This window comes from Bombyx mandarina, chromosome 11, assembly GCF_030267445.1.
Source record: "Bombyx mandarina strain Sakado chromosome 11, ASM3026744v2".
In the NCBI taxonomy this organism is placed as follows: domain Eukaryota; kingdom Metazoa; phylum Arthropoda; class Insecta; order Lepidoptera; family Bombycidae; genus Bombyx; species Bombyx mandarina.
The window spans coordinates 1101721-1128370 of NC_143218.1; the positions used below are offsets into that span (position 1 = coordinate 1101721).

The 26650-nt window shown below is 38.5% G+C and overlaps 4 protein-coding genes across 8 annotated transcripts in view; 2 read left to right on the forward strand and 2 right to left on the reverse strand.

The window, feature by feature from the left end:
• The first annotated feature begins 91 nt into the window (after positions 1 to 91).
• On the forward strand, positions 92 to 3975 carry LOC114249045 (uncharacterized). Its single transcript, XM_028182503.2, has 3 exons — positions 92 to 629; positions 1824 to 2008; positions 3057 to 3975. Exons 1-3 carry the CDS (start codon positions 526 to 528, stop codon positions 3557 to 3559), a joined length of 792 nt encoding a protein of 263 aa, XP_028038304.2. The 5' UTR covers positions 92 to 525; the 3' UTR covers positions 3560 to 3975.
• On the reverse strand, positions 3854 to 8203 carry LOC114249070 (uncharacterized). Its single transcript, XM_089731226.1, has 5 exons — positions 7851 to 8203; positions 6829 to 6984; positions 5970 to 6176; positions 4496 to 4574; positions 3854 to 4115 (listed from the first exon to the last, which is right to left on the reverse strand). The coding sequence occupies exons 1-5, from the start codon at positions 8134 to 8136 to the stop codon at positions 3989 to 3991; spliced, it is 855 nt and encodes a 284-aa protein (XP_089587352.1). The 5' UTR covers positions 8137 to 8203; the 3' UTR covers positions 3854 to 3988.
• A 148-nt stretch (positions 8204 to 8351) lies between these two features.
• The window catches only part of LOC114249081 (spermine oxidase), a 28663-nt gene continuing 10364 nt past the window's right edge, over positions 8352 to 26650 (reverse strand). Inside the window, exons 1-8 of one of the 4 annotated variants that reach the window (XM_028182558.2) lie at positions 22508 to 22670; positions 21556 to 21735; positions 20875 to 21084; positions 19863 to 20079; positions 19202 to 19380; positions 11887 to 12157; positions 10093 to 10196; positions 8352 to 9523 (exon numbers count right to left, since the gene is read on the reverse strand). In XM_028182558.2, coding sequence (XP_028038359.2) covers positions 9283 to 9523; positions 10093 to 10196; positions 11887 to 12157; positions 19202 to 19380; positions 19863 to 20079; positions 20875 to 21084; positions 21556 to 21731 — 1398 coding nt within the window. In that variant the 5' untranslated portion in view covers positions 21732 to 21735; positions 22508 to 22670 and the 3' untranslated portion in view covers positions 8352 to 9282. Of the gene's footprint in view, positions 9524 to 10092; positions 10197 to 11886; positions 12158 to 14048; positions 14320 to 16861; positions 17133 to 19201; positions 19381 to 19862; positions 20080 to 20874; positions 21085 to 21555; positions 21736 to 22507; positions 22671 to 26650 lie in introns of those variants that run through there. The other 3 variants (XM_028182554.2, XM_028182555.2, XM_028182557.2) reach the window with 3 other exon arrangements.
• Positions 23640 to 26570, forward strand: LOC149501883 (juvenile hormone esterase). Of its 2 annotated transcripts, XM_089731225.1 has the most exons (4): positions 23640 to 23658; positions 23929 to 24058; positions 24448 to 25670; positions 26257 to 26570. In XM_089731225.1, the coding sequence occupies exons 2-4, from the start codon at positions 24008 to 24010 to the stop codon at positions 26444 to 26446; spliced, it is 1464 nt and encodes a 487-aa protein (XP_089587351.1). In that variant the 5' UTR covers positions 23640 to 23658; positions 23929 to 24007; the 3' UTR covers positions 26447 to 26570. The 2 variants fall into 2 exon arrangements, with proteins under 2 accessions (XP_089587351.1, XP_089587350.1); XM_089731224.1 differs by lacking the exon at positions 23640 to 23658 and having other exon boundaries at positions 23862 to 24058.

The window sequence follows — 26650 nt, forward strand, 5'->3', positions numbered from 1 at the left end:
ATATAAATTAAAATAAGACTTGGCCTAAAGGTTTTAGTGACTAGGTCATAAAATCCCTTAAAAAAAAGTTTGACGTTTGATAAGCTTTGTGTCAGTTTGTGTTTGTTGTTTTCGCGTTTACAGGTTAGAACATTAAAAAATGAATTTTATGTAAACTTAAAATTATTATTGCCGCTAAATATAAATAGTTCAAATCATTAACTAAATTTCTACCGAATTTAAAATTTTTTGCTGTGTAAAAGCTATGCATAGCTACAATCGCAATATAAGTTAAAGCCTCATATTATTGTGGTATTCATTCGCCTGTCTTGGAATAAACAGTATTAATCGTCAAGAAAACTCGGACAATCTGTAAAAAAATATGCAAAAATACAAGTAACCACTCTAAAAGAAAAAATGAAAATTTAAATATTAATTTAGTTAATAATGTTCATTCGAATCTACAAATTCTAATTTAGAATATTTTTGCGAAATACCTTTGTCGTGTGGCAAACGCCTTTTTTTCCAGTGACCATTAATCACGGAATGTCGCAAGATGGTCCCATTGTTTTCGTGGATGTAGCTACTGAATACAAAAATGTATTTACACCCGAAGAACCTGTTACGGAAACAGTAGCCGTCCAGAACAAGTATGTTGAATGCCCATATTTACATCAACAATTTAAAAAAAAGTTCAAATTGAAGAGCCATTTGCTAGAACTTTCTAGTGTTTTGTAGGTGACAGAAATAAACACATTCCAGACGAGATTCTTTGAAGATACTCGTGGACACTTACACCAGACTAACAAAAATGCTAATTAAGTCTCTCACTTTATTTGAGAACCCAACTAGGCTCCACTGTAGACAGCATCAGTAAATGATAATGCCATTAAATGGCTCCTAGAAAAAATGATAATGATAAAGTAATAAATTATTATATATACTTATAAATTGTTATTTTTATTTTCTATAATAATGTAGTACACTAATAGCACATTGCAACATACCTGCTATTTCTTTATGTTTTCCAGGATTTCTGTAAATGAAACGGTTGTCTGGAAGAGATCACTTTTAGCGATAAGAACACCTTTTACAAACATATCTGCTTGTTGACTGTTTTTTAATGTGAATTGTGTTTTGATGTGCAATAAAGTGTATTCTCTCTCTCTCTCTCTCTCAGTCATTATTATTTTATCATATAATTTTTTCTTTATTTCTCAATATTGAAGCCAGGTGGAATAAGCTAATAACCTATCTGGTGCTAAAGAGCAATCGAGCCTCGCAGATATTTTACATTTGAAGATCGATATCCTGTTTGAGACAGCTTTTATACTCTTCAAATCAGGAATCAGAATAAGCAAGCAAGTTGTGGCTATACCCTTGCCGCCTAGGCTATGCCCTCGCCATGAGTAATTACACAAATAACTAGTAAATTCGAATAGAATAACTTCAGAATTGTTCGAGATGATACCGGCATCTCGTTTTTACCATCGCACCGCCCGCCACCGGAGTAGATTTCATCCATACTACCTGGAGCCACTGCGGTCATCCACAGTGTGTTTCCAGAGATCTTTTTTGCCACGTACCATCCGGCTATGGAATGAGCTCCCCTCCATGGTGTTTCCCGAGCGCTATGACATGTCCTTCTTTAAACGAGGGTTGTGGAGAGTATTAAACGGTAGGCAGCGGCTTGGCTCTGCCCCTGGCATTGCTGAAGTCCATGGGCGACGGTAACCACTCACCATCAGATGGGCCGTATGCTCGTTTGGCTACAAGGGCAATTAAAAAAAAAACTTCCAAAAGTCTAAAACGATCATACTACATATGAATAAATAAAATTGCAGCACCAATACGAGTAGCATCCAGAATTTCAAGTGTAATGAGTGCAATAGAACTGTAGACAGTGAAGAGAAATTAAGTCAACACATACGGAGGGCACACCGCGGAGAAAATGCTTTTCAATGCTCGATGTGTCAATACTCGACATACAATAAAAGTGGATTCGAAGAACACGTTAGGATACATCAAGGTGAGTTCTTTCTGATTCCGTATTAGACATAAAATATACTATTACAAATAATTTATAAGTATCACAAAGGGTGCTTTATGAGAGAAGATGGGCAGTGATTGTTTATGCTTCCAATCATCTTACTGCATGAATACTTACTGGTGGTAGGACCTCTTGTGAGTCTGCGCTGGTAGGTACCACCACCCTGCCTATTTCTGCCATGAAGCAGTAATGCGTTTCGGTTTGAAGGGTGGGGCAGCTGTTGTAACTATACTGAGATCTTAGAACTTATATCTCAAGGTGGGTGGCGCATTTACGTTGTAGATGTCTATGGGCTCCAGTAACCACTTTACACCAGGTGCGCTGTGAGCTCGTCCACCCATCTAAGCAATAATAATCTGGACAATCATTTGATGGCGAATGCCACCACCTCTCGAGGGTCCAGATCTATATCATAATGGTATAGTATTTATGCAAATCATCTGTTTGATTTGATCACACTATGTTATTCCTTCATTGTCAAAGGCATTCATGTGCATGAGATAAGTACGTACCTTTTGATATTTTTACACAAATCCATCAGAAATTTAAGTGGTTTTCTTTCTGTTGTGAACAATCACAGTAAAACGGGTGATCAAGATAACAAGTATTTCATACAATAATAACACAACTTATAGAGACTTGTCGTTAAGTTGCCACGTCATTTCGGATCCTCCCGATCCACTAACGGTGCTTCTAGGTACCTCAAGCACCGGTCATCGTTCTCGTCGAACCCGTCGCTTGCGACGAAGGGCTCGGCGAGTAAATTGACCCACAGACACAGCCCACTGAGTTTCTCGCCGGATCTTTTCAGGGAGTCGCGTTTCCGATCCGGTGGTAGATTCTGCGAAGCACTACCCTTGCTAGGATTAGTGTCGGCAACGTCGTCAGGCTCAAAAGCCACGTAAGCTCACCTACTTGTTAGGTTATGCTGACATAGCCTCTCAAGGCTATCAGCTTAAATAGTAAAAAAAAAACGTTAAGTTGCTACTTAGTAATGAAATATTAATGTTCTAGTAATTTATTCCAGGTATAAAACCATTTAAATGCTCCTACTGCCCTTATAGGAGCGTTTCGAAGAAATACGCCAAGAAGCACGAACTGATCCACCGGCCCGACAACCCGTTGAGATGTCAGCACTGTCCTTACATAGCGCGGAACTATCGCATGTTGAATTCCCACCAGAAGAAGTTGCACGGCAACGAGAAACAACGGGTTATCATCGCGTGCACGTTGTGCGGGAAGAAATTCGACGATATGAACGTTTATTTCGCTCACAAGAAACGCAGGAAGCAGTGTGACGAGTGCGGTCTAGAGGTTTGTCATCAGGCGATGAACAGGCACAAACACGAGAAACACGGCGTGAAAAGAAAAGTTCGCGGCAAAGACGTTTTCACATGTAAAATATGCGAATGGTCTTCGGTAAATAAAGTTAAGGTTTTGTTGCACATCATTCATCACCCCGAACAGGATTTGAGCGATTGCAGTTTCGATTTGAGCGTTCTGAAGAAATGTCAAATTTTGCCGCCATAACGTCGTGGAGAGAATAATATGTGTGCATAGAAATTTGGCGCGAAATATATTTTTTTAAATGTCAAAATTTTGATTAAAGTACACGCGATACCGTATCTATGGAAAAAGGCCCTATAGCAAAGGGAAATAAAAATATCGCGCTCTGTATAATCTGCTTTTAGTCACAAGTTCCCTCCTAAAATATAAATAAATGAGTTTTTGTTCTCCGAATTTAACAATGTATTATAGTCTGGACTATAGATTTTGACATTTAAGCATTTGGACTTTGTAAGAAGAACTTGTTTGTTTGATGTTGTTTTTTTAATTGAATTATGAAGTTTGAGTTTATGAGTAATGTATATAAAATGAAATAAAAGAAGAATAAGTATATAACACAATAGGCAAAGGTATACATGAAATAAACTTATTTTGAGATATTTTTATTTTTGTTTACTTTCCAAAGCCGGGCATGCGTTCTTGTGGTGCCATTATGTGTTTGTACCGGTAGTTTCCGGATAACCAGCCGTAGTGGCCAAGCGACGATGACGATTCCGCGAATCGAGTGAATAATAAGTATCTGTAATTGTCAACGAATGATTAACTCGGTTTTATAGTACATTGCTGCTCCACCTTCCAAAACCGCAACGCATTACTGTTTTAAGGCAGAACTAGGCCTAACTGTATAGGCTCGCAAGACTCCTTACCACCATATTGCAGTTTCAAACTAAATTATGGTAAAAAAGTTTATTGCCCGTGTAGGCCGACGAGCGTACAGCCCACCTGATGTGAATGGTTACCGTCGCCCATGGACTTCAGCAATGCCAGGGGCAGAGCCAAGCCACTGCCTACCGTTAAGTACTCTCCATAAGCCTCGTTTGAAGAAGGATATGTCATAGCGCTCGGGAAACACCGTGGAGGGGAGCTCATTTCAAAGCCAAGATAGCTTTCTTCTATTACCTCGATGAGGCGCAAAAGGACCAACTTAGCGCTGAACTGGTGACCTTCTCAGAGTCTTCGCCTGGTGGTGGGCTAAATTCTAAACAAAAAATAATAATAATTAATACAGTTCTATTTCCTTGAATCCTCCTTCCTACTAATATTATAAACGCGAAAGTTTGTAAGAATTTATGGAGTAAGTTTGTTACTCTCTTCTTGCAGGAAAACGCTAGATTAAACAGGAAAAGTAGTTTGTTTTATTATGTCCACGGCTGACGGAAGTCGAAGCAAATCCTCAAACGTAAGCCCTAACGTAAAAATCTTATTGTCTAATGTGACTATACTGAGACCTTAGAACTACATCTCAAGGTGTGTGGCGCATTTACGTTGTAGATGTCTATGGGCTCCAGTAACCACTTAACACCAGGTGGGCTATGAGCTCGTCCACACATCTAAGCAATAAAAAAAAAAAATAGTGTAGTCGGCGAAAGTCTAAACCAATAACAGTCATCGGTTGACCATCCCTTACGATTTACTAGTTCGTAAATTTCGCGTTGCTTGAACACCGATTTAGTTCTTCTAAAAGAGGTCGGTTCGTAATTGAAGACAAGTGGATGAAGGGGTTAAGTACCATTTTTAAGTTTTTTGAGTTTTTACATTGAATTTTTTTTAAATTAAGTATCATTAAGAGTATCATTCTCTTCACTGCGGCTACCGGTGGGTGTAACCGCGCATTCACCTTATATCCCTATATAGGGTGAATGTGCTACAAGCGATGAAGGTGCTATATACGAAGAAAAACTACAAGTCATTCCCGCAATGAACCAAAGGGAAACGCGGGTGACTGAAAATTAGCGCTGTTCGATTTATCGACTTTGAACAGTATTAGCTGAGTCACCTTCTTTTGCCTTTTCTTTTTTTTGTCTTTTCTTTTATATGTATTTTATTCTATTTAATATGAAAGGAAATAAATGATTTTATTATTATTATTAATATTATTAACAAAAGTTTGTTGCTCGTTATCTCAAAATTAACAAAGTGTATCATATCCCCTTCATCCACTCGTGTCTTCAATTGTGACCGTGGCCAGTCTCTTTTGCCCCCGTTGTAAAGCGGAAGAAAGGTAACCTTATGCATTCCATTTTCACATCCAGATTAAGGCGGTCAATCTCCACAACGCTACAGTCCGCAGAAAAATCAGTGTGTGGCAGCAGCCATGATAGAACAAAAGGTATTCGACTGAAGCGTACATTGCACTAAAGACATGTTCGCTGATAAAGTATATGTTGAGACCGACAACATTCGCAGCGTCGGTCTTCAGAGCAACTTCATCCGTTTGGTAGAAGATATTGTCTTCATTGATCCCTCCAAAAGTGACAGGTTTTTGGCCAAACCAGGCATGATCGATTGGTTCCGATGTAGTCTCACTTGCTTTCCACGTAAGTATTAAAAGGAAAAAAGGATTTAGATTTTGTTTAAAATCAAAGTTAGGTACCTTCCCAATGCTTGCAATAATACAGATCTCCCGAACAGTGATTGATAAATGTGTAAATCTTTAAGTATTTCCCGTAATTCCTGTTCACGTTCAGGCAGACCGGGGAGTAGGTGTCTGGGCACGAGTAGGGACACAAGTGAAGATCAAATGCCGTATCCACCTCGTACAGAGTACTGTAAGTCGCTTCTTGAGATCGGAGTGGTGCCTCTAAAAATGTTATGCATAAAACTACCTCGACCCGCGGTAGAACTTCCCTAAATCGCTTAGGATTTTCACTAAAAATATCTACCAGCTGAGTGGACGAAATGAGCTCATGAAAATCGTGCATGCCAAGAGCTCTAGACTTGAAGAAGGACATGACACAGCAAGGATTTTGTTACGCCGGTAAGAGTCAAGTCATCTATCGCCGAATAGCCGATACGAGTATCAAAGGACCTAGTAAGGTCTAGAACGTTCGAGAAGTAGAACGCCATCTATTGTCAGATAGCGAAAACACACAAATCAAAGATACACGACTTGTGAGGAATGTTCTCGACGATTCTAGGGATATCGTATCAACTATAAAAGCGTTGCAGAGATGGCACGCAGTCAGCCAGTAATGATGAAGGTTTGGGCGGCTGTGGTGCAATTATAGAAAGTTAACGAAGTCATTTCAAACAATTTCTCAAAGCAAACCAGTACACTTTAGTGGGATTTTTATTGCTATAGAAAGAAACATGAAGTAACAGCTAAGTTTACCTAATGTGATTAAGATTATTTAGTACAGTGTTGTCTACAGGCAGGCGTGAAAAACGAAACGACATAGAGACAGACGCTGAAATCGGATTAAATTACACACAAATTACGTAACAATACTTACTGGTTACGTAATCGAATCTATCTGTTCTATTGTTAAATTGTAGAGTGAAGTTTTGATTTAGTTTAGCGCTGCTTGCAGTTTCGTTTTCTGGTTTAGACGAATCCCGTCTTGCGTTCAAATATTCTGAACAAGTACCATCACTGATTATGTAGTATTCTGAAAATTTTGTGAATTTTAACACTCGGCAAAACCGCATCTCCACTGCGTGTCAAAAGATGGAATAATATATCGTGTAAGGAAAAATTCAAACAGTTTCTTTATAGATTCTTTTTTGACGTGATAACATCTTATAAATCGAAGAAAACGGGCTGCACGTACGAATAAGTGTCACGTTCCGCCTGAGCCTGAGTGTACGAGCACGGAACAAGCGATAGAGAGGCACCAAGCCTCGGCCCAAGCGTTGGCTTGTGACACATATATATCTCTGTTAGGTCTTCTTCGGAGGCGCTCGGGCAGCTGTTAGCAAATCCCACCCCTCCTGGCTCAGCCTTTGCTCGCCCACCTGTCCTGGTGAAACTGGAAAGGCCTCTGGGCCACCAGTAATCCTTCAGTCATAAATATATATATATATAAATATATCTCGCGTGACGTCAGAGCTAGCAGTTCGAATAGTTCCGCTACTGACGTTATCACGTAAAACTATCGTCCGTAAACCGACTTTACATACAACCAATTATTATTATTTTTCATTACAGTTTAGTTTCGACTATTTAGTCACCGTTAACGCAGTTACCTATTTTTATTTTAGGCCTACGCTATGAATATAATGTAGGTTGTACCGAATCTCACTTCCTTTACGCATGAAATGAGGAAATATGAAGAAAAAAAAAACGTTATCGTTCCGAAACGCCTGACATAAGTGATAACTTAAACTAATCTAAGTTGAACTATTTAATAAAATAATAAAAAACAATAGGTTTTGTATCAAGATTTGTCACTGGTCGGTCCCGAGTAAAGGGATGATGCCGTAACAGCCTCTGTACTCAATGGCTTAGGATTTCAATCGATTATACAGTCCTTACCGTTGTCCGGTGTATCACACATGTTCTCCAAAAATAAATAGCAGGAATTAACGAAATCTTTATATTCCCGCTGATTATCGTTCCTAACGGCACATAGCAATGTATCATTCGACTTACAAATCGCATCCCTACTGATGCAAATCGATTTTATCCTATCGATGTTCAAATGTGTAAAACTATCCTTTTTAGTTCCGTTCGAATCTGGCAACTGTGTATTCAATAACAAACTCGAAACGTCAAGAATAGGCAAAACTAAAAACGCGCGAAATACGCGAAAATAATCCATTTTATGTTACGATATAATTTATGGAGGTTATAAAAAAATACATTTTTATAATAGTTTTCGTTTGATTTTACGTTCGTCCATCAAACGCGCCTTTATTTTATTCTTGATATAAAAGAGAGTTTTAAAATTAACAAAACATATTAACGCTTTGGCTGTTTCCGTTGATGCATAACAATTTACTGTTACAAAAAATATTATAAATAAAATAACAAAAATTTAAATTTTAACAAAAATATTTATTTTCAAGTATGTATAAGATTTCTTAAATAAATAAATATATTTTTAGAATACCTTACAAAATATTGCTTCAAATCTGTAATTATAGGTAATATTTTTTAAGCATGATAAATGTTAAATAGTCAATAATTCAAGTTACGGTATGTAGGTATGTATTATTATACACAAATATATAATTATTGTATTGTTAAAAAAATAATGAGTCCTTTATAAACTATATACAAAGTATTGTATAAAAACTACTGCTTATTTTTCTGGTTCTACATGAATATTATAAATATACTTAGACTAGAAAGTCAAAGTAACTTTAAGTTAATCCAACTTAATCTCATAGATTCGCAGTTTGGATACCGAATTTCATATACAAAAAAAATCATTAGTAAATAAAATGCAACTTACATTGTTAAAAAGATATACATTCTTTTTTTGGTAACTTCTAAGCCACTATGTTTCTATCGATAATTCTACAATCCATTTTTTAAATTAATTTCATTTTTTTACTTAGTAATAAACTTATTTAGGTCATAATTTTTTTTAATAAAAATAGCCTCTATTGGATTGCTTCAACCATTTATGGCAAACACAAACGGACAAAACTGTTTTAAATAAATTATCTAAACAACTTCAAATTAATGGCCTCATCTTGATATAAATACATTTACATACATTTTTATTTTCAAGAGATTTAAAACAAATCTTTTACAGCAACTCTGTTAAATGATAAGAATAGAATCGAAACAGATTTTATTAGTTTATTTACAGAACTTATAGTGGCATCTTGTCGGGTAGGACATTTTGTCGGGTCGTGGCATCTTGTCGGGTAGGACATTTTGTCGAGTAGCGGCATCTTGTCGAGTAAGGGCATCTGTCTCGGACTTTGTGATTTTTTTATTTAATTTTATTGTTAATTTATATTTTACTCGTTACGGGTAGTAACCTCATGGCCTCCCTGTACCCGGTATCCGTGGCGCCGTGTACAGTCGAGAAATGAGTCCGATCCGTGGCTTCGCCGGCGAACAGGACCCTTGGTTTACCGGCAGAGTCCAGCAATGGTTCGCCCAAGTGGATCCTGGCGTCAGGGTACTTTGGCGCGTCTACGTTATCGTAAGTGTAGCTGCCTCGTGTGAACGGATTGCTGTGCCAGTCCGACCTAGGCATGAACGTTTATTAATTCAATTCAACTCAAATGATTTATTTGCCAAAGACATGGTACACAATACACATGGTAATCAACAAATTAAAGAGCGGACGGTTAGCGTGGTATGGACATGTGATGCGTAGAGAGACTAGGAGATGTATGGAAATGGTAGTGCAAGGTAGAGAGGGAAGATGTCGATCAAAGAAGACATGGATGGAGTGTGCGAATGACGATATGAGAGAGAGAGAGAGAGAGAGAGGAGTGAGTGTTGAGATGACGACTGATAGAAGAGAATGGAAGATCCGTCCCCGAACCCGTCGCTTGCGACGAAGGGCTCGGCGAGTTAATTAACCCAAAGATACAACCCACTGAATTTCTCGCCGGATCTTCTCAGTGGGCCGCGTTTCCGATCCGGAGGTAGATTCTGTGAAGCGCTGCTCTTGCTAGGGCCAGTGTTAGCAACACCTCCTGGTTTGAGCCCCGAGAGCTCACCTACACGCAGGGATTACGATGATATAACCTCTCAAGGGTAGGCTAGGAAAAAATAAAAACCTTCTCATCTAAAAACAAAAAATACTCACCTTATCATTGCGACTGGTTCCGGTATAGTGAAGTGTTTTCCCAGAAATTTCCTGAGTATCTCCATTATTTTCCTTTTGACCACGTCTTCGGGTAGCTTCTCCACCTTGAAGATATTCGATCCAGTTTAAAATAGTCTGGTCTTACGTTAAGATACCAAGAAAAGAATACATCCAGGTGACCCTGCTATAACACGGTATTTTACAACACGGTTCCACTATAACACGAAAAGAAAAAATCCCTAAAACCCTTATAACCCAACTACGAAATACGTACTTAACAAATGTTCACGATTGACTTCAACGGTGAAGGAATAACAGCGTGTAATAAAAATCAAACCCGCAAAATTATAATTTGCGTAATTACTGGTGGTAGGACCTCTTGTGAGTACGCACCGCACGGGTAGGTACCACCGCCCTGCCTATTTTTGCCATGAAGCAGTAATGCATTTCGGTTTGAAGGGTGGGGCAGCCATTGTAACTATACTCGAGACCTTAGAACTTGTATCTCAAGGTGGCATTTACGTTGTAGATGCCTATGACTACTCAATATCAGGTCGGATGTGAGCTCGTTAAACCATCTAAGCAATAAAAAATAAATAAAGAAATAAAAGGTTGAGATGTTTCATTCACGAAAATTCCCCTCCTTTTTGTACTGGCTTCTGTCTCATATAACATGGTTTTGCACAACACGGGACTTTGTAGGAACGTATATACCGTGTTATAGCAGGGTGACCTGTGTATATATAAGGATATAACAACCTTAGAGACTTGGACCTCATAAGGTCGACTATCACTTAAAACAAGAACCGTGGTCTCTGACCGCCTTCCCAAAAACAACATACATCAAAAATTACTGGTGGTAGGACCTCTTGTGAATCCGTACGGGTAGGCACTACCAACCTGCCTATTTCTACCGAGTAGCAGTTTCAAAGGTGGGTGGCGGTATATACGTTGTTGATGTCTATGGGCTCTGGTAACTATTTAAAAAATGGTTGGACCGCGGCCCACTTGTTTAAGCAATAAACAATTTTAACCCCCAATCATACAATCATGCACAAGATACACATAAAACAAACATGCACATGGCTATCAAAGTTGTAATGTAGTTAGCCCTTTCGCTACTATCGACTATATGATACTGGCCACAAAACTCCGCCTATAAACGATGGGTGACTTTAGCCACTGGCCACAAAATTTCACCTATACACGATGGGTGACTATAGCCACTGGCCACAAAACTTCGCCTATACACGATGGGTGACTAGCCACTGGCCACAAAACTTCGCCTATACACGATGGGTGACTATAGTCACTGGCCACAAAAGTCCGCATATACACGATGGGTGACTATAGCCACTGGCCACAAAATTTCACCTATACTTGATGGGTGATGTGCGCATGTTCAGTACTGATCTCTGTTTCCTGGGAAACACTTTATAGCCGCCAGCCGTAGCGAAAGGGTTAATCTAATGAAGAGGACGCTTAAGTTAATTAAAAATACTTTTACAGTTTAATCATGCATTTCCTATAGTCATTATAGCGAGGTTAAAGACTGGTTTAATCGCCATTTCACTTGTACACGCGACATTTATCTTCGTAATTAAAGGTGCGTTTTATTAGCACCAACAGTTCGGTTTTTTTAAGTTAATTGAACTTCTATTAAATTTACACCATTCAAACATTCATTAAACTTTAAATGGATCTCCTTTAAAGTCGCAAAAATATCGCTTAAAAAAACAGTCTTTCACCCCTCGATATAACCTGGCTTCGAATGATAGCAGAATGCATACAAACCAGTTTGGCCCCGTTTCCACTTGTCCACAACGTCATGGACTTGTCGGATCCTTTGGGGCAACTGGCGCCAAAAATTTGCGTCATCCACATATCTTCACTCCTCACCCTCTTCAGGCAATTCTCGTCCCACAGAAACCCGAAGAAACTAAGACCTTTCGGCCACCATGCCCGTTCGAACGACAGTACAATCTTGTCTACAACACCTATAGACGTGCTGTTTATTGCTTTTATTTTTTTTCCTGGGAGGGTAGGTCGAAATAATGTTTTGTGACTGAAATTACCAATGTTAAATGTGCGTGTTAGTTCCGTGCGCTGTGCTAATGTCCATGTCAGTGCATTATACCAGATTATTGGCAAGTTAATTGAGTGACAAAGTCGGGAGATTTTTACGAAGTTGTGACGTAATAATAATAATAATTAATATTTGTGTCGGTTTGATAGTGAAAAGTTTCAATCAACACCTTAAGAAACTTTCGTTATCTAGCTGGGTTAGGGGCCTGATACAGAAGGCAGTTATCCTCGACACTGCGCGCATTGTGAGGAGGTTTCTCACTCTGGAGTCCTAACCACTGGTTGCTTGTGTCGTAGACACCGCCATCAGCGACAACCTACTTTTATATAGCTAGTGTTTTTTAAAAATTGTATATTTTTATATCTTTTAAAAAAAATTGTATAATTAAAAAGATTTTAAATAAATATATATGTAGATAATAATAATAAAGCTTTTTTTTAACGTGATACAAAATTGCGAAACAGGATAATTATGAATATTATCGCGAGTACATTAATCGATTTTATAATAAGGCACGTTCGAGACGAGTTATCCGGATAAAAACCGACGGCGAATCTATGGTTCGAATGCGATGTGAATTCAGAATTGACTTTTTGGCGGGAACGCGAGGAGTGAAGTTGTGTGATTTGTTTTATTTTGTCTATTTAGTGTTTCTTCGGGTTTAAATGTGTAATAATGGTGGTTTATTAACTGTTTAATACCTGTGAAAGTGCACAAATGTGGGAAAATGAAACAAAGCCGCTGGACGTAACTTCTCGGGATCCTCCAAAAAGTCCACTGAAAATATCTTAGTAAATGCCCACCATTTTACTGAGATTATATTTCATCCCATTTCATTTCAAATTTCATCCCAGTTGATTAATGTCTCAAATTAATCATCTTCATTGCATTTTTCACTCCATAATATCATTTTTCATAAAAATATGAATATAAAATAAAATAAGACGTGACTTAAAGGTCTCAGTTACCAGGTCATAAAATCCCTTAAAAAAAATGAATTCAGAATATTTAAATTCCTTTTAAAACGACGGATAATAATTGTTTAATCGATTGGCTGTTAATTAGTTTCATTTGTGTCAGAGTGAAATATATAATATTATTGTATTTATCATTAGTTCTTTATGTGTAAAATAGAGAAATTGTCATTATATTATTGACTAGCGACTCGCCCTCGCTTCGCTTCGGGAGCATTAAATTTTATTATTTACAGCTGCGTCCCGCGATGTTACCCGCGGTTATTGCGCGGCGCCCCGCGGCTTCAGCCTCGGGTGAAGCCGCAGGGCGAAGCTAGTCTAAAAAAAAGTAGCCAAGTTACTCCTTATATCTTCAGCTACCTATCAGTGAAACTCTCGTCAAAATCGGTCCAGCCGTTCCAGAGATTATGCTATACAAACCGACAGACAGACAAAAATTGTAAAAAATATATATTTTGGTGTATACCGTATATATATTAATATGCAAGTAGTAAAAAGATGTTATTTCAATATTACAAACATACACTCCAATTTTATTTATTTGTATAGATATATAGTTTGTTTTCTTTTTCAAACGGTAAGTTCAGCGCTGTTATCAGACGATTATTCACCTGTGGTTATCCGGAAGGCATCGCTGCCAGCGAGAGCCACCTTTTCCCAAATCTATGTCAAACAGGCAGCCGATCGTGACGACTCGTGACAAATCGTCCGCAGCCGGATCTTCAATCGCGAACCACTCGATTTTAATATACGAGGTTACTTTAGTAGGGTTCTTATTTATGCAGCCGTCTGCTTGTGTGTGACGGCGCCGACCATGCGTTGTTGTCGGAAGGATACCAAAGCCATCATTAAATCCGAGCCAGCGGAAAGCATGCAAGATTCCACATATCACTGACCATCATCGCGGTGTCGTATTTCGTCCAAAACGTCAGGCATTCCTCGCAGCCCTTCGGTACGGTATAGCCTACGATATCGGTGGTCCAATCGTCTGTCTCGTTCTTGCTAAGGCCATCTCCCTTCAGCCAGAAGAGATAGAAAGCTTCGCGGTCCGAACGCCACCATTTCACGTCGAAATGAAAAATAGCTTTGCCTATCAAGCCCATGGCTATTTTGTTGATGGCGGTTACTTTAGTTTGTGGTAGCGTTGGCGTGAAAAGTGCGCTGTGTCTGAAATTATTTCCTTTTTTAGTGTTACCATGTTGACATTGACAGCTTAGATATGCCCCACGTCCGGTGCCCTCATCACGTTATATATAACATGATTTGTATTAACATTGGAATGACTGATTTCAAGTCATTCTCGGTATGTATTGGGTGCTATGCACGATGAGGTAGCTGGGGGGACAAGCCCCCACCCCGACGTAAACACCCCCATAAAACTCATGATATATTTTTTTTACTCCCTATTCTAGTAACCTCGAGGGGTTATTCTAGATTCACAGAATTAGTAGATGAGCTCACGGGGCTCAAACCTGACGTTGCTAACACTAACCCTAGCAAGAGCCATGCTTCGCAGAATCTACCACGGGATCGGAAGCGCGACCCACTGAGAAGATCCGGCAAAAAACTCAGTGGGCTGTGTCTGTGGGTTAATTTACTCGTCGAGCCCTTCCGACCCGAGCGACGGGTTCGACGAGCGATGACCGGCGCTTGAGGTGGCTAAAAGCTCCGTCAGTGAATCGGGAGGATTCGCAATGACGTGTTTTGGGCGACGTCGACCGTTTACCATTCGATCCGCAGGATCGGAACTGACTCATGATATAGATAACACTATTAATCAAAACTCAATCAAATTTTTTATAATCACATGTAGTCAAGTTTCATATCTATTCTGTTTTCTTTTGTATCTACTGCAGTTTTTTTTTAAACTATTACAAACTGTACTGGTTTTTGTGATTTTTCATTGTAATACATTTCAATCAATCAATTACCTTTTTTTTTAATTTCAATGTGCTGTTACCTATTGCATTGTCGTTTGTATTTTTAATTTAGATGATATTTATCATGTCAATATAGCGATTTTTTAAACATTTTTGAATACTATGTTGATTTATCTAATTAAAATTAATTAGTAAAATAAATTGTTTGCCCTCCTAACCTATAACCTAAACCCATGACTGGTTTTAATGGAAACAAATGGAATCGTGGTTTGAAAATGAACGCTACAAACAACACAGTTTATTGTTAAAACTATAAGATTTTTTCAATTAATGTGGGTAGTTTATGATTTTAGAATGTTGTATAAACGTGACGTTTTTGGCGTGAACGCGACGAAAGCAGTTGTGTGATTTGTTTTATTTTGTCTATTTAGTGTTTCTTCAGGTTTAAATGCGTAACTTCCCGGGATCCTCCAAAAAGTCCACTGAAAAAATTACAGTAAATGACCACCATTTTACTGAGATTATATTTCATCCCATATCATCTCATCTCATTTCATTTAATTTCGTCCCAGTTGATTAATGCCTCAAATTAATCATCTTCATTACACTCCATATTATAATTTTTCGTAAAAATAAGAATATAAATTAAAATAAAACATGACTTAAATGTATTAGTTACCAGGTCATAAAATCCCTAAAAAAAAAGGTTTATACGTTGCGCGTTATGTATCACAGTTAAAGACCGGCCCAATTCGATTTAAAATGCGCGTTTAAAAAAAAAAAATATTTTTCGGTTTCCGCTAATTACCATAGACACATTCAAAACTCTTTTTACGGTAGTAACAAAAAAAATACTATATTCAGCCCGTACTTTCTTCCGTTGAATAAGAACTATTTAAAACTCTTGGACATCAAAGGCCCAACGTGGAGTCTTTGTTCTACAATTTGTTTGATGAATAAATCACAACCGCTCATACGTCGTATATATTTGTAATTAGCTGACCCGGCGGACTTCGTAGTGCCTCAACCGATAAACAAAATGAATCCGTCCGACGGGGGACACATCAAAGGAAAAACAAAATCGTTATTTTTATTGAATTCCGAGCGTTTTCATATTTATCTACCTTTTAAACCTTCTCTGGACTTTCACAAATAATTCAAGACCAAAATTAGGCAAATCGGTCCAGCCGTTCTCGAGTTTTAGCGAGATTAACGAACAGCAATTCATTTTTATCAATTTAGAAGATAGATAGATAGATAGAAGATAGAAGAAAAAACGATTATCCCTCGATTAGTAAATTCGCGGGGTGAAAAGCTATCTGGTTTAAGCGGCGTTTCGCTTAATACGCGACATTTATCTTTGTAATTAAAGGTCCGTTTTATTTTTGTTTTTTGTTTCTAAATTTTAAACTATAAGCGGATCTCCTGTAAAGTTTTAAAAATGTCGCTTAAACCGAACAGCTTTTCAGCCTTTGATATCTATATATATATAGTAACCGCACCCGCCCACTTCGTTGAGCATTTAAAATTAACATTATTATTTCTCACCCCCACAAAGATTCTCATCATTAACGCCCCCGCAATTGATGTAGAGAGTCCAACACTCATATAAATATTATCCTATCCATTAAGTACATGTATTTTCTACATGGATACCAAGTTTCAAGTCAATCGGATGCATGGTTCAGTAGTTATAACGGAGCATCCGTAAAAACCACTGTAGTTTTATATATTAGTATAGATATATATTATAAATAGTGAGATTGTTGGGCGAAAATATTGAACATAAAACCCGTGCGTCCCGCAATCTGATAAGCGCTTTAACGAACCGATTTGGCACCATCACCAACAATCCACAACGTGACCGAATCATTCGAAGACATCGGCTGAGACGGGCCCTCCATTTTGCTCATCCACTGATCCTCGTCGCTCAACGAGTCCAGGTCCTGTCTGATCCACAGGAAACCGAGATAAGAGATAGCGTCCGGGAACCACTTCGCCGGAAACGACATGGCGACTTTAGCTATGACCCCGACCGATATTTGTTGGATCGCGGATATTTTCCTCGACGGCAACACCGGCGTGAACAGTTTATCGTATCTGTGGATTTTTTTGGGAATTGAATTTAAAAAATAATATATATATGCCAATACTCCCGCTGCCACTCCCCTATTCATCCCCTTTTTTCCTACCTATACTAATAGCTTTGAGAGGCTACATTAGCGTGTAGGTGAGCTCTCGGGGCGCAAACCAGAAGGTTTTGCTAATACTGGCCCAAACAAGAGCAGTTCTTCGCAGAATTTACTACCGGATCGGAAACGCAACCCTCTGAGAAGATCCGGCGAGAAACTCCGTGGGCTGTATCTGTGGGATTCATCCCTAAAGAATAACGAAGGCGAAGGGTATACAAAAAACTACGTTATGGTCAGAATTTTAAGTCAATTACGGATTATAAGCAATAATAACATTGTCATATATACTTTATACTTTTTTTATTGCCCTTGTAGGCAAACGAGCATACGGCCCACCTGATGGTGAGTGGTTACCGTCGCCCGTGGACTTCAGCAATGCCAGGGGCAGAACCAAGCCGCTGCCTACCGGCTTATAAGTGTGAGAATTGTCAATTTAATCTAGAAATCTCGCTGAAATAGACCTTCAAATATACACCATTACATAGATATATAGATACAGGACGAGTTAACAAAAAGTTATAAAAAAAAACATTTATAAAACGTCCCAAAAATCAAATAAGTTTGTGGACAATAAATTTTCGTTACACGGTGTTAATCCTTCAATGTGGCCACTGAGTTTCTCGCCGGATCTTCTCAGTGGGCCGTGATTCCGATCCGATGGCAAATTCAGTGAAGCACTGCTCTTGCTAGGACTAGTGCTACCAAACTCTCTCAGGTTGAGCCTGTGAGCTCTCCTACCCGTCTGAACGTAGCTGGAATGGCCCCTTAGGCTACCACCGAATAAGTAGGGAAAAGGGAAATCTGACAAAAATGCTCTTCTAATATTAAAATTGTGATTTGGATAATTAAAAGTTGGAAATTCTTGTCGTAAGCCGCCTCAAAGTCTAACGTGATTTCTTAGATAAATCGGTCTGGCCTGCATGCGGGATTTCAACACGGATATATCGCTTGATGTGAGAGCATCGGCATCATTTAAGGCAGAATAGAATAGACAGGTTTGTTTCTCTTGTAAATAGAAATAGCGTCCGCGCGTATCTGGAATAGCCTTTTAAGGCTACCAGCGGGTAGATACGAAAAATAGGGTCGTTATTTCGATTCTCGCATCGGGCAAACGTTGATGTGACGAACAGGTTTGTTTGTTCTTTGTTTTAGTGTTAATTATCTATATATGTATATATTTAAAAGTATATAAGTGTGTATGTCAGTCTCTGGTATCCATGACACAGGGTATTTTAAATTGGAGCAGGATGACCGTGCGTGATTTGTTCCGCGTTGTTATCATTATTATTATTATTATTATAAATGATAAATCCGAAATCACATTTATTTAATATTCAAGGTATTATTATTTTTGAAACGGCCGTCAATAATATTATCAATAATACATACTGTATTCGTTATCTTTGTACAGTTGGCTCATTATAAAAACATTTTATGATAGGAATAAATATAGCTGCAATTTATGAAGAATTTTTTTTTTCCATTCTTGTTCGCCGAAAACAAATAAGATTTTTTATACGTAAAAGTTTCGACTTTCGAGTTTAGTTCAATTATAGGAAGTTTGGTCCTAATACGTCATGTTCGTATGTGCTAAAAGACATTAAAACCAGTTAGTTACATTTCAAAAAGCTTTAAAATCGCATGGTCATTAGATCTCTTCTAGCTTTATTTGCCGTTGTTCGTGTCCATTAGCGACGCTGACTACTTACCAACAGACAGGCCGTATACTAGCCAATCTATATTGGTAATAAAATAGGCTACAACACCTATATTCAGAAGTGTACTTTCGAAAATATGCCTCTTAGCATTTGGTCCTGCTACTAATTCCCCCCTACGGTGTTTTGTGAGCGTCCTCTCCTTCTTCAAAGGCTTTAATGAGCACCAATGCTCATGGACGTCGATGACCATTCTCCATTCGATAGAAAACCAAACTCTAACACAGAAAAATTGATTCGATTAACAACATAAATAACATACCTTTCCTTCAAAACCCCCAAAGATACTGTTACTATGACATTGTTCGCGGTATATTTGGTGCCATCTTTGCAGCTCACGGTGACCAGCTGCTCTGGGTCCGTTGGCCATTCGATTAGGACCACCTCCTTGTTCAACTGTATTTCCAGATTAGGGTAACCGGGCCCGCCCTTGTACGTGTTCTGCGATAGAACAAAAGGCATTTTGTAACGCTGATAACAAACTTTTCCAATGCGCTCCTAAGTCGCATCGTGAATATTGCCACCCTGTCGTAGCTTTGATTCTCGCATCAGGCAAACATACGTATGATGAACAAATTCCTTTGCTCTCTGTCTGGGTGTCTAATGTCATTAACATATATAAGTGGGTTCAGATAACTATGTGTGACTTAACCTTGGTTATTATGGCTATGTAGAGACATGAGTTCGAATCGTATTGTGTAATGGATGACCAGCCCTACATACTCCAAAGCATGATTGCTTTGCAGGGGTATAGGAAAGATTGTGGTCCTATTGCTCGTTGGAGACTGCAGTAAGTCTATTGTGACTACTACTTACCGGTTTCCACTGAATCCCTAAGTCACCTTATGAACAGCAAGAGAAGAAGGAGTTTCTTTTAGTCCAAGACTAAAGAAAATCAAGCTCGAAGGTACAAACTAGCTTACCAGCAATATATCGAACAGGGTGCTGTATCCGTTCCTGTGCCAGCTCATGTGCTGATCCCCTTCCAAGTCCACGTAGTGCGACTGAGTAGTCACATCGTTCCAGCTGTTCGAAGCCTCGTAATTATCGACTAGAAGATCGAGGAAATGAAGGATTTCGTCGACGTAATCTTTATCATTCAACACGTCCGGGTGTTTCTCTCCTAAGTACTCCTTAACTCTGGAAGATCGTTGTAACCGTCAGTCAAATTTACAGTCATTTAAAGTTTAAAATTTGAAAATAAATATTGCACGTGAAAGAAGTGAAACTTCTTTTGCGGCGTGTATATTAGTATTGTGGTTTTCTTAAATTTTCATCCTTAAATTAATTTTTCTTGTCATAGGGAATGCTGTTTATAAGTGAAACGACCTAGCTCGCTTTTGTCTTTCCCTCTCTCCACGAGTGAGACGCTATTTTCTCACTCTCGCTCTTCCTAAATTGTATCTTTTCTCTCTAGCCGTAACGAATCTGTCGCGAGTTAAATTTTATTCTCAACGCGCCTAAAGAAGTTTCACTTCAAAAATAAAATTTGAAGTCGTCGTGGCCTAAAGGATAAGACGTCCGGTGCATTCGTATATAGCGATGCAACGGTGTTCGAATCCCGCAGGCGGGTACCAATTTTTCTAATGAAATACGTACTTGACAATTGTTCACGATTGACTTCCACGGTGAAGGAATAACGTCGTGTAATAAAAATCAAACCCGCAAAATTATAATTTGCGTAATTACTGGTGGTAGGACCTCTTGTGAGTCCGCATGGGTAGGTACCACCACCTATTTCTGCCGTGAAGCAGTAATGCGATTCGGTTTGAAGGGTGGGGCAGCCGTCGTAACTTTACTGAGACCTTAGAACTTATATCTCAAGGTGTGTGGCGCATTTACTTTGTAGATGTCTATGGGTTTCAGTAACCACTTAATACCAGGTGGGCTGTCAGCTCGTCCACATACCTACCTACCAATGAAACCACATTTTACTTAGTTGTGATGAACTGTCCCAAAGGCTGAGGATTCTCGGGCGGATGCTCTTGAATCTCCAGGGCATATTCGATCAGCTCATTAATGAGAGCGTTGTCCGCCTGCGTCCCGTCTGAACGATATATTTCGAAGCCCAGGTTCTGAGATATGATGGAGACGTTGTTCTTGATGGCCAGATCGTAAACACGACTCGGATGGGTCCCGTGAATCCTGAAACGAAACAATTTGAAATGACATTTTACTGCTTATTTTTGTATGTAAAAAAAATTCATACAGGTATACATAGTCGAGATGTTTCATTCAGAAAATATACTCTCCCTTTTGTACTGGCTTCTAGTCTCATACAGCACGCTTTCGCACAACACGGGACTTTGTAAGAACGTAGCTACCGTATTATACATTGAAGGGTTACTTGTATATAATCTCGTGTCTATAGGATCTTGTATTTAATTTTTCTGATACTAAACATTAAGCTACTACTAATGTGACTGTCTTTTCCTGAATCATACTGTGAAACAGAATATTTTATAACAATATCTAATCACAATCCGCAAATGCGATGCCCCCATCACTCAGAGTCAACTACTAAATGTTATTATCAACGAGTTCATTTATTTAATGCCCATCTTCATACATGTATGATGCTTGAATAATTTGATATACTAATACAAATATACTCACCATTCAGCTCCAAGTTCAATCACTCCATCACCGAAAGGTACTGTTTTAACTCTCCCTCCAATCCTATTCTGGGCTTCCAGAGCTAGTATTTTTTTGCCAGCCTGAGCGAGGGTTGATGCTGCAGTACAGCCGGCCGGCCCAAGTCCCACTATAATGGTATCATACGTTGTGGCCATTGGGCTGTAAGAAAATTATTTTGCTCATTTAAATTTCTAAACGCAAGGCTTTGTTTAACAGATTAATCTCATCGAGCAGATGGTTGATGTTTTAAATTTTTTAAATGAAACTATCATCAAAGATTTATGCTCGTGATTTATGCCAAGCGAGCACAAAAATTCAATTCATACTGACCTCAGCTGTATTAAAATAGATAAAATAAAAATTGGATCATAGAATCGAAATACAAGATTCACATTAAGTGTTTGTTTGTTAATTCAGTAATTAAGTTTTACTAAGGGTCAAACTGCGTATTTTCTGTCATGACGAGTATCGTTGTCTTTTAACATAAACCTATTTTTGATTAGAAAAAACACAGATCAACACTTTTAACTAGCTACATACGTATGTCATATGTATGGATTACAGTTTCAGGGGATATGAAACTGTTACTTGAGGCGACTACAGAGAATCATGAGTGAAAAGTTTACATGCAAAGCAAATATAACAGAACAAGTAACTCAATAATAAATAAGATTTCATAAGCAGGATCCATTTTCAAATAGTAAAAATTACATCGTAATAATTTACGTATTTTGGAACTGAAAGATCGGATCTAATCCGAAATAAATATATAGATTTGATTATTTCTTTATATTACCCAGTTTTAATACATTTTATGTATTTTTTTAATAAAATAGCGCTTTCGGAGCAACATAGCGAAATTAAGGTTACTTTTAAATGAATATAAAAAAATATACGTATTAAAAGTATAAGAATGGAAATAAAGACCAACCTAATTTGTGGATAAGAACACGATTAATGAACAATGTCTTGAATATGTAAGAATTTATACACTTATTTAATTATTTATAAAGTAAACAAAATAAACAAATCCTTTGTACTGCAGTTGTCAATATGGTATGGTGTATGTCACTGTCATTACACCAAACTCATTTATGACAGTTCACGTGGTTCACACATAAGTCGTCTGTAATGTCTTCACAAACACATATGTAATATACGTTATGTCATGTACCTAATTAGAATAAAGCAAGACATAATTATTCCATTACTGTAGTTTATCTACACGACCGCAAGGCCAAACTCCGGTTAAATTAAACCAAATAATAATTTGACCCTCCCCTCGGCATAGATAACACTGAAAATATGTTTGTGTATGTGTATGAGGCAATTTAGGAAGAGGTTCATTCAATATCATATAAATCGTTGTGGTTTTATAGATACATTCTCGGAGTCACCGTATCGATGTATGCGACTATGCAAATCTCAAAAATAACATTTTTTTAATGAAATTTATACTACTTCACACACAACTTCCACGATGAACAAATAACATAGTGTAACAAAAAGTTATTCTGCAAAAATTGTAATTTGCGTAATTATTGTTTGAAGGTACAATCAACCTGTCTATCTCTACCGAAAACCACTAATGCGTTAACGTTTGAATTATGGAGACAATCAGTTACAATTCAGACTTAGAACTCATGTTTCAAGATCGCTCGCGGCATTGGTTCCTGTAACCACTTAATTCAAGATGTTCCAAGATTATGTCCACACATTTAAGCAATAAAAAATCAAGATATACAACCAACAAAGCTAAACAACATTAATCAACGACCCAACTTACAACGGATGCCGCTATGATCAAATACAAATTGCATTAGTGAATTGTTAGGTATCTCCATCCCATGGTTGTAGGTAGACAAGAATTCGGTCCATCCGATGGTGAATGGTTACCGTGGTTAATCTATGCCAATAGCTCCAGGGTCAAGCGGCTGCCAACCACTGAGTATTCTCAGCAAGCCTCTCCTGAAAAAGGACATTCAAAGCGCTCAGGATATAGGGGAATTTATCCCAAAGTCGCTTGGCACTTAGGAGAAGAGATCTCTGGGAACGCACCGCGGATAAACACTGTGGTTCCAGGTATGTCTCTAATGCGGTGGTGGTAGATAATAAGGCCAAAATCATAGTCACAGCTACGGAGACATTAAATTCAATATTTCTATTTATCAGCACAGCTATCTGCGCAAACAGATAAGTTTATCGGCCATCGAGATACCAACAGGCACTTGAGCATTAAGAAAACATCTTTATAAATTCATATCAATACAAAATTTTACCATTAAAAATTAGCAATCACATTAGAACAATGCTGCTAATATTTTTATTCGCGTCAATTTTTTTTATGCATAGTGTGACAGCAGTTGATCCGCTCGTGGATTCGAAGATAGGATTGATCAGAGGTGTCCAGTCTCAAGATGGAGAGTACTCTATGTTCCTCGGCGTTCCGTACGCTTTAGTCGATGAGAACAATCCGTTTGGGGTAAGTTTAGTCGGTGTATCGATCAACCCTTTAAATTATTACTAGGAAAACTAGCTGCCCAGGTAAACCTTGTTTTGCCACATAAATTATTTCTAGGAAGGATAAATAACCTAGATAGCGACTGCAGCGCCACCTGCTGGGCTGATTTGTAAATCTAAACCATTCTCGAATCCACCGGAAGGTAAACAAAAATTTTTCATTAAAATCTATCCCGAATAAGCATCTATCCGCCGGAAACGAATATATTTCTTATTGATTTGCAGTGATTTGTAGCTGTCACAAAAAGCTACTTACGGTACCGTTAATACTTTACGTATGTTTTAGTTTAACTGTTAGTTTGTAAGAAGACCTAACAACAAATAAATCAGTTTTCTCATTACCGTCGACAGGCATCGACACCTCATCCCGGATTCGAGACGCCTTTCGAAGCGTACAACGATACAGTGGTGTGCCCTCAAATGTCGGGCCAGACTCCTATAGGAACACTACAATGTCTCCACTTAAACATATACGTTCCAAACAAAGCTACCACGAAAAATCTCCTCCCGGTCATGGTATGGTTTCACGGCGGCAGTTTCTCCATCGGCAGCGGTAATCGGGCCGATTATTCTCCGGAACTCCTCATTAAGAACGACGTGGTGCTGGTATTTATTAACTACAGGTTAGGGCCATACGGCTTTCTCTGCTTGGACAGTGAAAAGGTCCCTGGGAATCAGGGCCTGAAGGACCAATATCTAGCACTTAAATGGGTCAAAGAAAACATTAGAGACTTTGGAGGAGACCCAAGAATGGTGACAGTTTTCGGTGAAAGCGCCGGAGCAGTGTCGATTGAGTTTTTTCTACTGTCAAACCGAGAGCTTTTATTCCAAAGAGCTATAATGCAAAGCGGCTCGACGCTAAAACCTATCGCTGTATCCAAACTAAATAACGAAATAGCTTTCACAATTGCCTCTAACATGGGATACGAAACTGACAACATAGAGAATGCTATAAGGTTTCTGTCAGAAAAAGACTCCGATTTAGTAATAGCAGCGACAAACGAAATAGAAAACGTTTATCAAATCATAAGACCGTGCGTGGATAGCGGGTCTGATGCCGTGATACCTGACCTTCCACAGAATTTGGGCAACAAGAAAATCAGCGGACTCAATTTGATGTATGGCTCGAACGGTGAAGAAATGCTGGCTTACTACAATAAATATTTTATCAAAGGATCCTTCGGGAAAGTTCTAGAGATGGGCTTCGAAAATTTAAATGAGTCAATAGCGCAAATAATCCAACAGTTTTACGTTGGTGACGCCGAATTTAATGATAATATAATACCTGAATTTGTTCAGTTCGGTTCTGATTTCTTCTACAATCACCCTGTCGAAAGATCCATGAACAAAATGATCGAAAACGGAGCTAAAGACATATACTATTACGTGTTTAATTATAGCGGACACCGTAATGTTATGAGTAAGATTTTGAATATCGCTCATTCCGGTGCGACCCACGGTGACGAGCTTGGTTATCTGTTCGGGAACGATGCACTCAAGGACTCGCCAAACGAAGAAGATCAATTAGTTATAGATAGAATGACGAAGATGTGGACGGACTTTGCAAAGTTCGGGTAAGATTTATTTTCTCAAATCATAATTTCGCTCTGCATCTATTGCATCAAGATAATGATTAATGATTTATTAATGATGATGACTTACTGGTGGTATTATCTCTTGTGAGTCCGCATGGGCAGGTATCACCACCCCGCCTATTTCTGCCGTGAAGCAGTAATGCGTTTCGGTTTGAAGGGTGGGGAGCCGTTGTAATTAGACTTGAGACCTTAGAACTCATATCTTAAGCTGGGTCACAGCATTTACGTTGTAGATATCTATGGGCTCCAGTAACCACTTAACATCAGGTGGGCTGTGAGCTCGTACACCCATCTCAGCAATAAAAAAAAATCAACAAAAAAACGTGTGGCACTTGGGAACTGCCGCGGTAAAGCTATTATTATTCCTACAATACCGCAGTCGTGCTGCCATCTCTCGGGAATCGTTCTGAGTTTCGTTTAGCTACCAAACTAATGACCGTTTCCGACAAGTATGTCTATCAATCTCTAGTAGCCATAACACAGGGAATCCTAAATTGCGGCCGTAAGACCGTGCGTGATTTGTTCCCAGCTATTATTATTATAAATAAGCTTTTCGTTGTTGCAGCAACCCTACACCAGAAATATCGGACGCGATACCAGACAAATGGAAACCTGTCTCGACGAAGAAATATTACATGAACATCGATTCTAATCTAACATTGAAAACGAGACCTTTCCATGACAGAATGGCATTCTGGGATCTCGTTTATAAAGCCGTCCAGAACCCGGATCCTGTTACAGACAAGTTCGTGTAATAGAAACACGGACCATCCATTAATATAACAGATTAATAGTAAATAAATAATTTGAAGTTGCTTCGAAATCAGGAATTACAAGCTTTACAAGAAAAGCTAGTGAGTATTGCTCACTCTATTTGTTCAAAAGCTTTGAATTTTACATTTATCTTCCTGAATTTTATGAAGCGATTTAAGGATTCTTTGGGCAACTCTTCAAATTAG

What these genes read in the sequence shown, in the direction of transcription:
- LOC114249045 (XM_028182503.2), top strand. Translation starts at nt 526, where the DNA reads ATGTCGCAAGATGGTCCCATTGTTTTCGTGGATGTAGCTACTGAATAC. An exon ending in ACAGTAGCCGTCCAGAACAA is followed by an intron (nt 630 to 1,823) that starts GTATGTTGAATG and finishes ATAAAATTGCAG; the next exon opens with CACCAATACGAGTAGCATCC. An exon ending in ACACGTTAGGATACATCAAG is followed by an intron (nt 2,009 to 3,056) that starts GTGAGTTCTTTC and finishes AATTTATTCCAG; the next exon opens with GTATAAAACCATTTAAATGC.
- LOC114249070 (XM_089731226.1), bottom strand. Translation starts at nt 8,136, where the DNA reads ATGGATTATTTTCGCGTATTTCGCGCGTTTTTAGTTTTGCCTATTCTT. An exon ending in GTGTGATACACCGGACAACG is followed by an intron (nt 6,985 to 7,850) that starts GTAAGGACTGTA and finishes CAAAATTTTCAG; the next exon opens with AATACTACATAATCAGTGAT. An exon ending in TAGATTCGATTACGTAACCA is followed by an intron (nt 6,177 to 6,828) that starts GTAAGTATTGTT and finishes TAACATTTTTAG; the next exon opens with AGGCACCACTCCGATCTCAA.
- LOC149501883 (XM_089731224.1), top strand. Translation starts at nt 23,885, where the DNA reads ATGCTGCTAATATTTTTATTCGCGTCAATTTTTTTTATGCATAGTGTG. An exon ending in ATGAGAACAATCCGTTTGGG is followed by an intron (nt 24,059 to 24,447) that starts GTAAGTTTAGTC and finishes TACCGTCGACAG; the next exon opens with GCATCGACACCTCATCCCGG. An exon ending in ACGGACTTTGCAAAGTTCGG is followed by an intron (nt 25,671 to 26,256) that starts GTAAGATTTATT and finishes TCGTTGTTGCAG; the next exon opens with CAACCCTACACCAGAAATAT.